This window comes from Caretta caretta, chromosome 10, assembly GCF_965140235.1.
Source record: "Caretta caretta isolate rCarCar2 chromosome 10, rCarCar1.hap1, whole genome shotgun sequence".
NCBI classification, from domain to species: Eukaryota; Metazoa; Chordata; order Testudines; family Cheloniidae; genus Caretta; species Caretta caretta.
This window is the reverse complement of record NC_134215.1, coordinates 72,078,787-72,091,708: the sequence shown is the minus strand read 5'-3', so window position 1 is coordinate 72,091,708 and position 12,922 is coordinate 72,078,787. Positions and strand designations below refer to the sequence as shown.

Below are 12,922 nucleotides of genomic sequence, written 5' to 3'. Positions count from 1 at the left end.
ATTTAATCAGGGATATTTTTTGTAAAAGTCATGGACAGGTCACGGGCAAGGAACAAAAAATCATCACCCATGACCTGTCCATGACTTATACCATAAATATTCCTGATTGAATCTTTGGGGGGAGGGGGGAGCCTGCGGCACCAGCTGCCGGGGGGGGATTCCTGTGGGGCCAGCTGCCAGGTGTGGGGAACCCTGTGGGGGCAAGCAGCTGCTCCAGATGCCCTGGGCCCAGCTGCTCATGCAGTCCCTGTGGATAGCCACATCGGCCGCTGCTTGGGCAGTCCCCAGGGCCGCCAGAGCAGCAGCCGGTGCGGCTGGCCCCAGGGCCGCTCCAGCAGAAGCTGGCCGCGGGGCCACCAGAGTGGCTGGCTGCAGAGTTGCTCCAGAAGCAGCTGGGCGTGGGGCCAGCCAAACTGACGGCTGCAGAAGTCATGGAGGTCACAAGAAGAAACGGACTTCCACGACCTCCATGACAAACACAGGGCCCTGCTCGTTGCTAGAGTTACAATGGAAAAGAAAATGGGCCTTGCCTGTGGTCAGACAGTAAAGTGAGGTATAGCAGCAACACTCTTGTGCTTTTGTTTCCTTGCAGCACGTTCTCCAAAGCATTACCTACCTCCACAAGCTGCTCAGCACTTTGCAGGTACGTCGGTCGTAAACATAGTACCCTGCTTTGACGTGCTTCTTTCCCAAACAGCAGCCCCCCTCAGTGAGTGTTGACTGTGGTGAGGGCAGCATTTCACCTCCACCCCCTTCCCTTTGCATTACCCATCCATAGTGAGACTGAAGGGTCCAGTCCAGTGTCCTAGTGACTCTGTACTGTTGCCTGCTCCCTTGCTGCCCAGGACAGAAGGGGCTACAAGTGCTTGGCAGGTCAGGCCTACTCTGTGTCTTACAAATAAGTACGTCAAATAAACCAGCCCTACTGGGCCCTCTGATTCATCAGGGCAAATAAACTAACATTACTAGGTTCTGGACTCAGAGAAGGGTTAACAATGATTAATGAAATACCCCTCCTTCCCCCCCCCCGCCCCTTCTCCCGCCCATATTACAATTGCGAGATGCCTCATGATGTTAGAGTTTTGCATGTCTGTGCATTCAGTGAAGGGAGGCACTAGACTAACTTTGTCCTTGCCTCTCCCTCAGGCTGTAGTCTTGCAGCAGGATACTTATATTGAGGATCAGAAGCTGGTTCTCAGTGAGAGAGCTCTGACACGGAGCTCCTCCCGGCCAAACTCCTTGATCGAGCAGGAGAAACAGCGGAGCCTGGAGAAGCAGCGGCAGGAGCTGGCCAACCTGCAGAAGCAGCAGGCCCAGCACCAGGAGGAGAAGCGGAGGAGGGAGAAGGAGTGGGAGGCCCGGGAGAAGGAGCTGACAGAGCGGGAGGTGCGGCTGGCCCAGCGAGAGGAGCAGGAACAGAAGGGGCACAAGGATCTGGAAAGGGAGAGGGAAGAGCTGAAGCGGAGGAAAGAAGCCTACCAGATGGATCTGGAGCGGCTGCGCGCAGCACAGAAACAACTGGAAAGGGAGAAGGATCAACTCAAGAGAGATGTGTCACGATTACCCCCAGTGCAGATGGAGCCTGACCTCAGACAGGTAATCACCCTGCTCCCAGTTGAATTCTCAGGCAGGGCACATGGCTGGGGTGACAAGGTGTCTTCCTAAAAGAGATGATCTAGTTCGGTCACAATTGATGGGCTCAGTACTGGAATTACCAGGGGAGGTTCTGTGGCCCGTGGCCCATGTGATGCAAGAGGTCAGACTAGATGTAAGATCTAGAAATCTAGAAGCTATGACGCTGATACGTGGGGCCTGATTTCTAACAGTGGCATCTCTTTTTGCACCTGATGTTTGGGGCTATGTTTTGCCTGTTATGTCTCAGAAAGCTGCAGGGTGAGACATCTGGCAAAAGACGTTCCTCAGAGTGTTGTTGAATCAAGATTCCTAGCAGATCCTGCTGGGTATTTGAAATCATAGTGTGCCTTTTGTCTTTCTAGTGGGGGTCATCTGTGAATGTATCTGTGTTTGGCCAGCTTGTTTTGAGACGTTCCTCACTGGTCTGATAGCGAATGGCAGGGAAGAGCATATACAGGGATGTTGATGGGGAAATCACTGGTGCATTTCACTTTGGCCTTTTCACACCGTTTTTGCTCACCTGTGAGGAACGTACAGGCAAGCACAGATTTGTTCCATATGCAGTCAGTCCATTCGCCTGGGACATGCTGTTGGGCTGACCACACCCCTCAGCATTCACAGAAGCAGCTTGGTGGTGACAAGTTTGGTGCTGAACAGCTCCCCCAGTCTAAGCCTTGCCACTACATTGCTAGGCCTTATATTTATATTTGTGAACTAGCACCCAAAAGTGTGGTTTCCCTGTACCCCCTCCTGTGGTCAACTATTTATGCAATGTTGCCAATGTAGGCATTTTCACGCACACACACATACACACACCCGTAAATTCGAACACTCCCTCTAATTTCAATTCCTGGGGAAAACAAGGCCCCTAACAAACAGCTAGCTAGACATGTCCCTGCTCTCATGAGCTCACAGTCTAGCATATAGACACGACACAGCAAGCGAGGGTGGGAACAGAGCAGAGGGGCTTGGGACAGAGCTGTACAGAGTTACAGCTGCATGCAGGGACCGTGTACACTTCTCAGTGAGCCGTAGTTCATACAGACATGTGCAGAAATCTGATTTCAGGCCTGGAGCAGATCTTTAATTAAGACACAGAATTAATTCCATAACAAAATGTAATTTGTTTTGGGCTGAAGCGTAAGTGGTGTCATGCATTCAGGGAGTGGAAACAGCACTGTGTGACTTAATAGACCAACCATTTATCTCCAACAGTAAATTCTGAATAGCAGATAATCAGAGGAATACTTGCTACCCCCAGTTTCCTGAGCAGCCCAGGGGCTGAAATTTCTTCATGCAATTTTGAATAATGAACACGGCCCTATGACTTGTGATCTATTTGAGAGCAGATAAACATGCCACATTCTGCAAAGAAGTTGTATGCATTATCATGTAGATCTAACTTACTTGCAGGAAGCTCAGATAATCTGGCCGGGGGTGCTATAGGAACACCTGAGAGAAAGTACTGCTGAAGACCAATAAGATGCCAGGGTCATCAAAAGGAAGCAACTTCTTGGAGGCTGGAATCATCCAGAACAAGTCAAAGCCATTAATAGGGACGTTTGGTGGAGCGTGTAGGGATAGAAATTCATGTCTTAACCCCCCCCCCCCCTTTAACTACCTTGGGTTCAGTTATGTTGCTGGAGGACACATTAGAAAAGCAGTACAATATTTTGTCTTGTCTTTTATACTTAGAAAGATTCCACTTGTCGTCATGCATCAGTACATCCTACAACAGTCTCTTCCCTAGGAAGCTCCCATGGCTTCTACCACAGTCTGCACCCGGGAGGGGGAAGGAGCCTGGGTTTGCTAGATTTTTAAAGAGGACTCTGCCGTCGGGTGCCACCACCTGTATCTGGAAAGGAGTGGAAGGGTTCATCTTTAAAATCTTTGTCTCTTCCCCCTTGGACGGAGAGCGCTGCCTCTGGGTGTGCAGCTTTTGTTAGGATGTCCATTTGACTGGGCGATGACTTTTGGGTGGTGGTTATAGGTGGCATGCCGGGCAACAGGCTGGCTCTGGCAGCAGTCATGGTAATATTACCCTCCCCATGATTCTGAACCCTGCCTGCTGCTACCAGCAAAACACTTCTGTTCTCCTCTTTGCAGGTTTCAAATCCCCATGATAAAACGGTGAGGATCCCCTCCCAGCCCACTGCTGAGGACTCCATGCAGCACGGTTCTTCCCTACCCAAACAGGGGCACTTTGACGCAGGACTGTCTGTGTCGCCCAAAAGGAACAGTCTCTCAAGGACACACAAAGAGAAAGGCACTTTCCACTTGCTTAGCGCAACGAACCAGACTAACAAGGCAGCCGAGGTGCAGCAGCCCACCCGTCTCTTCGGTTTATCCAAGCCAAAGGACAAGAAGGACAAGAAGAAAAAGGGCAAAGGACACCGCTCCCAACCTGCTGGTGAGTGTCAGATGGGGCCCGAGGAGATCATTAGGGGTTAACAGTCTGTGGCTGTTTTACCTCAGGGAGCCATGGAGCCCAAAGGGGTGGGTTATAACTGAGCGAGGGGTGGAGAAAAACGGAGGTCGTGAGCGGATTTTCCGGCAGAAGGTGATTTTGCGTGTTTGGGAGGGAGAGGCGTTGTCCCATGCGTGCAGAGAACAGACGTGACAACATTTTCTGCTTTCCCCCCCCCCCCCCCCGCTCTCTTCTATATGGCATTGTTGCTGCTCTCCAGGGCTTCAATATGGGAGCACCTTTTCTGCAGCCATGGGAGTTACGCTGACACCAAGCCTGATGGGTTGCATCCCGTCAGCAGATGTCAAGGGGGCGCTCAATGCTCCCTTCTCCCAACCTAACCCAGGTGGCTTCATAGCTTGGGCTCTCATTATATTTTTCTACTTCTTTTGTGCAATCTCCGTGTTTATGCAAGGGAGGTGCTGGTAAACACTGCCTGGAGCCAGGGCTAGGTCTTAGGAAAACTTTTGAAACCTGTGCTTATGTCCATGAAATCTTCTCTTGCAATGCCCCCCTGCTGTTTGAGTCCTTCCCTTTTCTGTCAGTGCACCTTATTCCTGACGGTAGCACCCCTTGCTAGTCCAGTTGCCTCTCCTCCTCCTCTGAGCTGATGCACATCACTCCTGACCTGCCAGTGTAAAGTGATACAGTAGTATCACTTTATCATGTGGATTTATATTAACTGGAGACTAGCTTGTGAGCCTCAAACCTATCATATTTGTGACCCAGGGAAGATTGGAACCCAGCACCTCAGGGATGAGAGGCTGCTGGTGGATTACTCACAGGAATTTTGCTGCACACCAGTTACACGGTCATGGGACTGGTGGGTCTCGCAACTAAAAGGTGTATTTTAAATGTCAGCCACCCAAAAAGGTTGTCCTGTGCTTGGGAATGGTACAATGGGTGGTAGGCCGTGTTTGTTTGTTTTAACATAGACCCTTTCCTTCCCTGTTCCTTCTGGTTATTCATGGCTGGCTTTCCTTTCCCAGATGCTCATTCATCAGAAGCACCACCAGAGGGCGAGGAGATCTTCTGCTGAATGTCCGCTCCTAATTCTGCAGGGATGAGCCTCCCTCTCCACTGTACTGTGTTAGAAGTTATACAGGCATCTGAGGGGGCCAAAGCATGAGCAGCTCGCCCTTGCACATCAATCATTCTCAGCCTTTGTACAGCACATTTTGCTGCACTCCTGGCTCCTGCACCCGACCAGCTCTCTGTGTGTTAAATAAAACATTTGTAAAGGCTGCAGATGGTGGGAAAAGGGCTCTGTCCTGCGGTTTTTTAATGAATTCTGGCTGCAGAGGCTGACCACACTGCAAACAGCACCCACTTCGGGTGCAACTCTTGGTTGAAAGTAGGAATGGATGTTCGCAGTCTCTTCTTATTGCTAAAGGATGAAAGACTATGGCCCAAGGGGTCTGTGCCTCCAAATTCTCCTTTCCTGGGGAATACAACCAAAACCAAGCATTTAGCAAAAGGCCAGGACTCTGCAAATGGTGCGTACACACTGGCATATAGATATACTATATATATGTATGTGTCTGTGTATCCACTGGGATATACTTACAGTCTGTACAGACAAGCTGGGTTAGCTTAGCTCGGCCCAAGGATACCTGATGACTTTCAGGGAGCATGTAGATATTAAATATCTTAGCCTTAATGCTCAGAGTGTATCTTTATTGGTCCTCATGCCCCTTCCAAGCACATTGTATGTTACATGCTTCATTTCAGAAAGGTACCAAACACTAGGCAGCAGCAACAGTGGAAAAAAAAATACAATCTAAAGTTACTCCCAAGGATTTCTTTGGGGCAGAGGAATTAAAATTTAATCCATTTCCAGCACCAAACAGAATGTCTTTGGATGTGTTAAAAACATGATCCGGAAAGGAAAAAGGATGCTGTACTTGTGAAGTAATCCCAGGAAGCCAAACATACCATGTTCAAGTGACAACTGCTTCTTAATGTGTCTCTGTGAGTTAGTCTATTCCCTCCTCTTCCCGAGCAAGGCTTTCTTTGTCAAATTACATTTCTCCAGCAAGATGTCATTTGGGATCAACACTGTTTTTTGTTACAAATTCACTGTCCCATCATAAAAACCTGTGAGAACCTTCCATTTGGGAATCACTTTTTTGAACCTACTGCCTGTGGTTTCCTTCCCCTGGCGTTTCTTAGCGATGCCACCTGTATGATCACTGGGCTTCTGTTTCTCCAGATTCCATCAGCTCTTATAGCTCATTTCTAACCCAAAGCAACATCATAGCAATTTCCAGAGCACTCAGACAAGATGGCAGAGGTTGTAACCTGAGATGGGGAACAACTTGTATGAGCAGATGAACAGGAAGGAACACAAAGCCCAGTAATTATGCATGTACAAGTAGTGTGTGCTTACATACACTTACTGGAGAGACCGTGTGTCCTAATGGACTGAACACTGTATTGCAGGTCAGGAGCTCCAGAGTCCTGCTTCCGCTACCATCATTGATTCACTGAGTCCAAGTCTCTTAGCCGCTCTTTGCCTCAGTTTCTCCATCTGCAAAATTGGGATTGTAATCATTCCCTGTGAGAATTAGCAGATGTGCCCCCAATGCATTCATGATGCAAGGTGTTATACAAATGCTAAGTATGGTGGTCATGTGTGAAGACCAAGGGAGATACATGCACAAAGCTGAATTGTTTCCAAATTCATTGTTCTTTCCACACGCCTCAGGAGATTCACCTAAGCAGATTTGTAAATGTCATGAGACTCTATCCGCTTCAATCCCTTGAGCAGTTTGAAGCTGTTGTGGTCATTTCTTTTCCCACAGATTCTCCTTTTTAAAAAAATTTTGCACTATATTTTGATTCTGATTTGCTTTATATCGCCTCACAAGCTAGTTACATGCAGCAGATTTCAGAATTCAGTGCTAGCATTTTTAATAATGAGCAACAGCAACATGGGTACTTAGATTGGTCTGTCTCGATCAGTGGGGGACTCCTGAATAGCCTGCTTGCTTTTGAAGCTCTCTAAACAATTCATGCTCAAAAAACAAAGCAAAAAAAAAGAAGTAAGATGTTTTCTGAGGTTATCTTTTTGTTTTGTTTTTTAAAATATTATTTGGTGCTTGTTCTTAATTGCAAGCTGGGCTTGCAAAAATATTTATCTTTCTGTTTATTTGAAAGAGGTCTGGTTTAGAAAAAAGTTTATTTTGTTTTATTTTTTTATTTTTCTTTTGTTTTTTTAAAGATGAACTTGATCAACCCAATGGTTTTATTTTGTCATTGCATAACACAAAACCAGGGTGTGTTCAGTGCTGCATAGCAGCCTGTGTCCTGCCTGAAGAGCGGTTAGGTACAAGTGATTCCGGCAGGAGAGCTGCCTTCAAGGCAAAGTATCTCCAGGCCAGACAAAAATTTGGGAAGAGAGGCAGTGTTTTTTGTCTGGAACCTTGCTGGCCCTCCATTTTCTTGTTTAAACAGGTTTGTGTTCTATATTCCCATACCTCTTTGAGGCAAGGTAAAAAGCCAAATTTTGCTCTTGGTGTACGGGCCTCATTCGCTGCCATTGGAAATCAATGGGTGTCTCTCCATTGGCTTCAGCGGGCATTGGTTCATGCCCTAAAGCTGGAGTGTGATTTTTAGAAATAGGAAAAAACAACAGCCACAGCTAATTTAAAGAACCTCTGCCCTAATATTCGCCTGCTTGTGAAAGTGAATGTGCTAAAAGGAAATTTTGGAACCCAATCCAGTGTATGGCATGGTTACCAATTTGTACACAGAACTTAGCTGGATAATATTTTTGAAGGATTCCATTTAGTTTGTAGGAGCGTTTGCCCGTGTGAGTGCTTTCTTCTGCCCCAGTGGTACATCTCTTCTCCCCAAAGCCAGCACTTCTTGAACTTACGAAACAGCACTCCTGAATAGAGGCACATCACCCAGGGGCAGTGGGGATGAAACCATGGCTGAATTGCTTGTCTCTCTAGTCCTGTTGTAAATAGAATGGCATTCAATGAACTGTATAAACTCAGTCTGTATTTCACCAAGCGGTTGGCTGCCCATGTTATCAAAGTTATTTGTGTTTGTACTGTGGTGAACAGAAACCCTTTGTCACTGGAGGATACAAATTGCTGTGTGATTTGATTATATTAGATTAAAGCCTGTAGTCCCGCCTTCCTCTTTCCTCCATTTTCTTTCATTTTTAGGGAACTGAAGGTTTTTATTTTTCATCCATTTTGCTCAAGTTTTTCTTGATAGGTTGGAACTCGTCCATGGAGATGGATTCCCACTCTGATCCCTGCAGATTATCCAGCTTTACCCAGTTAGTGCACGGTCCCAGGTGTAGTGTTAAGTGGGTCAGTTTTTGCAGCACCAATGTTTTATTAATTTCCTTTCCTGGCCTTAATTAATGAATTCTGTTTGTTCCACTTCCATGCTTGGCATCTAACTCGTGTTTGTTGAGTGCACTTTATTTCTTAGCGCGAACCTGACATCCCACTGGGCTTCTAAGGCCTGGGTCCTCTCAAAAGTCACCCACTACGTATCGTGTTGCGGCTGTGCATAACAGCCCGGTTCAGAAGTGGCTGCATGAATTCCGTACTGGTGCGGGGATAAGATTAATTTGCCAGGAGCTGCAGTTTGAGCTCCCTTCGCTAGTTTGTCATTGATGGGAGAGTCAGATCTCCCTTAGGCCTGTGTCAAGGCTTGGCATGGTAACTGTTAGTACACAGTAGAAGGAGCTTCAATGAATAGCATAGTGAGGGATGCAATTTCAGCATGAAATATATCAGGTGGTCAGTATTAGGGAACTTCTGGCCACGCCAGCAATCTGTGATCAGACTGCAGCTGTAGCAAGCGGTCTGTAGAATCAAAGCGATTGCCTGGGATTTGATGTCAGCATCTTTTAAATGAAGTGATCATCTCAATATATAAGTTTCTATGTTGTTCAACGCCATAAAGTGCTTTAAATGGAATCTGTCTTGTCACTTCTTTGCTGCTTTTTGGTTATTTTGAGACAATCAGACAAATTCCCTCCCCTCCCCATCCCTAGTACAATCTGGGAAGGAAGTTAGACGTTACAAAATATTTAAGTGTGAAGTCTGCATAATTTAGACTTTGAAGAGATTTAGGAGCCGTGGTGGGAAAGAATCTTTCCAAATTATGTTTTTTAGCCCAAAGTTCAGAAAGTATGAATTTTACCTCTGTCCCCTTGGAAATGTAGTGAGCTGAGAACCCTCTCTTTCCTTGTGGGATTCATCTATTACTCAGCCTTTTGGTTAATTCCTTCGGAAACCTAGCCCAGCTCCCTAGCCTGGAAGACTCATCTTACATGTGACGCTGGAGGAAAATCAAGAGCAGCAATGCTGCCAGAGGGTTAGGCGGGGCAGGAGGGATTGGCTTCCCGCGGGGTAAATTAGAGATACGGCGTTGGCATCGACATCACCTCCCTCGCAAGGGTGGAGAATGCTGTGTAAAGAGCAACACTTCCATTGAGGTCTTACTTTCTATCTCCTCTTTCTCTAGTAAGAAACCCAGAGTAAGGGGTATAGCCAATGAGTGAAGTGCAGTGAGGCTATTTCCCTGTACTAAGCTCTTTACTATACAGTACATCCATGGACCTCATAGGCTATATCTCTGGGATGGGAGCACTTGCTTTCAGTTGAGATGGCCGGAGCTTTTCACTACACACAGCTCTTGAAGTCTGACCACAGGTATAAATTTAGATTGGTCTGATTTATATTTTCTTTCATGGGTATTTGTAGAGTCTGGTAATCTTCACATCTTCTTTGGGTTCCTAAAACACCCTGAAGCTTTCACTGATCCAGTTCACTATGCCAGAGAGCCTTGAAGACATCAGGCTAGGGAGAGCGTAGTGGGTGCCAAATCTCATGGGAGTTGTCTGGGATAGCTGGATAGTTGGGCAAGGGAAGACTGGTCAGAGGTGGCAACAAAGGATTTGATTGCCCCTTTAAACTTAGCATAACATTCCTTGTTAACCAGAACTCTGGAAACTATTCTGCCTGCTGGCCAGGTTTGTAAACTTAAAATAATTTAAGTTAACCTATTAAATAAATCATCCCCAAGTACTCGTAATTCTTATTTTATTTGTCAGAAGGGGCAGCGATCCATGATTAGTTCTCTATCCAGTGATCTCGCTAAGTTTTAAAGATAGGCAAGCTGAATTGGTTTAGTCTTGGACCTCTCATGCTCTTGAGTAATCAGAAGACCACTATCAGTGTACTTTTTAGGGTCTCATTGCCTTTTCCCTGCACATCACTGACATTGAAGTTCAGCCCTAAAATATTCTGCTTCCGTTGCCTGGAGGGAAAAAAGGGTGTGGTTCGCTGCTTTGCATACAGCAGTAAGCTTTGTGTGTATTTTTAAGAGTCTATACATACGGATCACATTCACACTCTTATGTATTTTTGACTCTGTTCCTTATTGTTAATAAACACTGACTTAGAACATCCATGTCCAGTTCAGTTTGCCTATGGTTAAAGTTTAGCCTTGTGTTTATTTTGTACTAATCTGGAACGCACTAGAGCAATCCACAGAATGTAGAGGACGGGCGTTATAATAACACTCTATACCTCTGCATCCAGTTCTTGGGGGGGGGGGGTTATGCTTTGCATTTTTTCATGTTGAATCTGTAAAATAAATAAAAATAAAAAAGTTTAAATGTTGCAAAAATGAAATTTAAAAAATAGGGTAAAACAATAATTGCTGTATGTTAATTTGTAATTATGTAAAAAGTGAGCAGGTTATTGACTGTAAATTCTTCAGTTTTTCTGTAATTTGCCAGAAACCATCAGGTTTTGTAACAAGCTTTTATTTATCTTCCTTTCTAGTTAGCAGCAGCATCCTCTTGTAAAGTCATTTTTTTTTCCTCTAAATAAATTTGATTTTAAGTCTGAGCATTGTGTCTGATTTACTGCCATCCCTGTAGTTTTCCTTTTATTGACGGGATTTATTGCAATGAAGGAGAATGAATGGGGAGGAACAGAACTGACCTTACCAGTAATAGATATTCCCAGCTTTAACTTAAGAATCCTTATGTGTATGTTTGAGGATGTTTAAAATATGTGACTATTTATTTTCCCTTCTGTAAAGTTTAAATTTTCTGGAGAAAAAGGAATTGTCTTGGTTGGGATGAGACATAATGTGGGAGGCAGATTATCCCACATCTGCCCACTTCAAGGTTTTTTGCACCTTCCTCTAGCATCTGGTGCTGGCCACTATCAGAGACAGGATATGGGATGAGATGGCCTGATCTAGTCTGGCAATTGCTGTTTTCCTGTGTCTACCCTACCCTCCAGGGATCATCAGCACTGAAAATAGGTCTGGTTGTATCCCTGAAGAATACACAGGCTAGGTGCAGACATAGTAATTATAGCTAGAGCTTCTTCGTGCTACAGCTGTTATTTATGATGATAACGCCTCCAGACCCCAGCCAAGACTGTACCAGACCGTGTACACACATGGTAAGAGATTACAGACTACCTAGCTAACAAATGAGAAAAAGGAAGGGTTGATTGATCACGTTTCAGCTGGGGAGCTGAGAAACAGGAAGCTAGTGTCCCAAGGTGATAGAGTAGGTCAATGGAGGAACTGAACACATCCTGAGTTTCAGCTGAGTACCTTTGCTATACAAGACCATCTTTCCTCTCTAGAAAGAGACTGCAAAACATTCATTATCTTGTGGTAAGGCAGCACTCGACTCCCATTGATTTCATTGTGAATTGAGGGTCTTCTACGCAACACAAGATGAGGTCCTTCCACATTGGTACACTCACGCTTCATTCCTTACCCAGTTGCTGTTGGCTGGTTCCCTTACTTATGGGCTCAATTTGGAAAGTACCAGCAACACCGACTGAAATGAGTGGGTATTGGTGATGGCTGTCGATGACCTAGCCACAAGCAGGGCCATAAAGTTGTACATGTCTTCGTAACGATTCTGCGGCCATGCTGGTCATGAGGAACAGAATCGGGATGTGGTGGACAGGGAGGCAGGAGAGTTGGATTCTGTTCCTAGCTCAGCCAATCATTAGCTGTGTGACTGACAGTAAGTTGCATTTCCCTCTGTATGCCTCAACTTCCCCATCTGGAAGACAGGTATAAAGATAGTTGACTCTGTTAGATACAGCTTTTTGTCCATAGATCTCATCTCTTTACAAGGAGGGTAAGTACCATTACCATTACCTGAGCACCTTCAACTCCAGAAACACAGACTTCTACTGTTACACTCAGATACATGCTGTTAGCTGGGGTAGGCTGTGCTATGGCTTAACTTCTGTAGCCCACTGGCCATTAAAGGGCAACGTATTACTGTATGGTGGAGCCATAGGTGGCATTGCCTCCATGGTCAAATAGTTTTTAGCAATCCAAGAACATTATTACTTGCCCCAATCCTTTGTTTGCTCCACAAACTGAACTTCAGCATCCATTCTCCCCAAGTGTAAGGACAAGAGAGCCTGCACTGCCTGTCCTTTTACTTTGATGGTGGATGCAGATTAATTGCTTTTATTCAATATATGTTATTTTACCTGTCTTCACATGGGAGCTATGGAGACTTTGATCAATATACTCAATGCTCGCGACGTGCCTCTCTCTCTAACCTCAGCTGGAATGCTTGCTAGTGGCTTCTGAGAGCCACGTTGAATCCCAGCATGTCTTCTGTGCCACCTAAACCAATAGTGCAGAGCAGGAACAGCTTGTTCCTCCTCTCTCTCTCTCTCTCTCTCTCCTAGTGGAGGTACAGTATTTTCCCCAAGGGAGAAGGGAGGGGCACATTAAAGGAACATTTGTTTGTTGGACTATGATTTAGTGACTTTGCTCCAGGATGCTAGA

At 45.7% G+C, this 12,922-nt stretch overlaps 1 protein-coding gene across 11 annotated transcripts in view; it reads left to right on the top strand.

Annotated features, from left to right (window-relative positions):
• The window catches only part of AKAP13 (A-kinase anchoring protein 13), a 325,971-nt gene extending 314,982 nt beyond the window's left edge, over positions 1 to 10,989 (top strand). For all 11 annotated transcript variants that reach the window (XM_075133185.1, XM_075133183.1, XM_075133179.1 and 8 more), the window contains 4 exons: positions 593 to 643; positions 1,147 to 1,596; positions 3,742 to 4,045; positions 5,092 to 10,989. In XM_075133185.1, the coding sequence (XP_074989286.1) occupies positions 593 to 643; positions 1,147 to 1,596; positions 3,742 to 4,045; positions 5,092 to 5,141 (855 nt within the window). In that variant the 3' untranslated portion in view covers positions 5,142 to 10,989. The remainder of the gene's footprint in view (positions 1 to 592; positions 644 to 1,146; positions 1,597 to 3,741; positions 4,046 to 5,091) is intronic.
• The last annotated feature ends 1,933 nt before the right edge of the window (positions 10,990 to 12,922 follow it).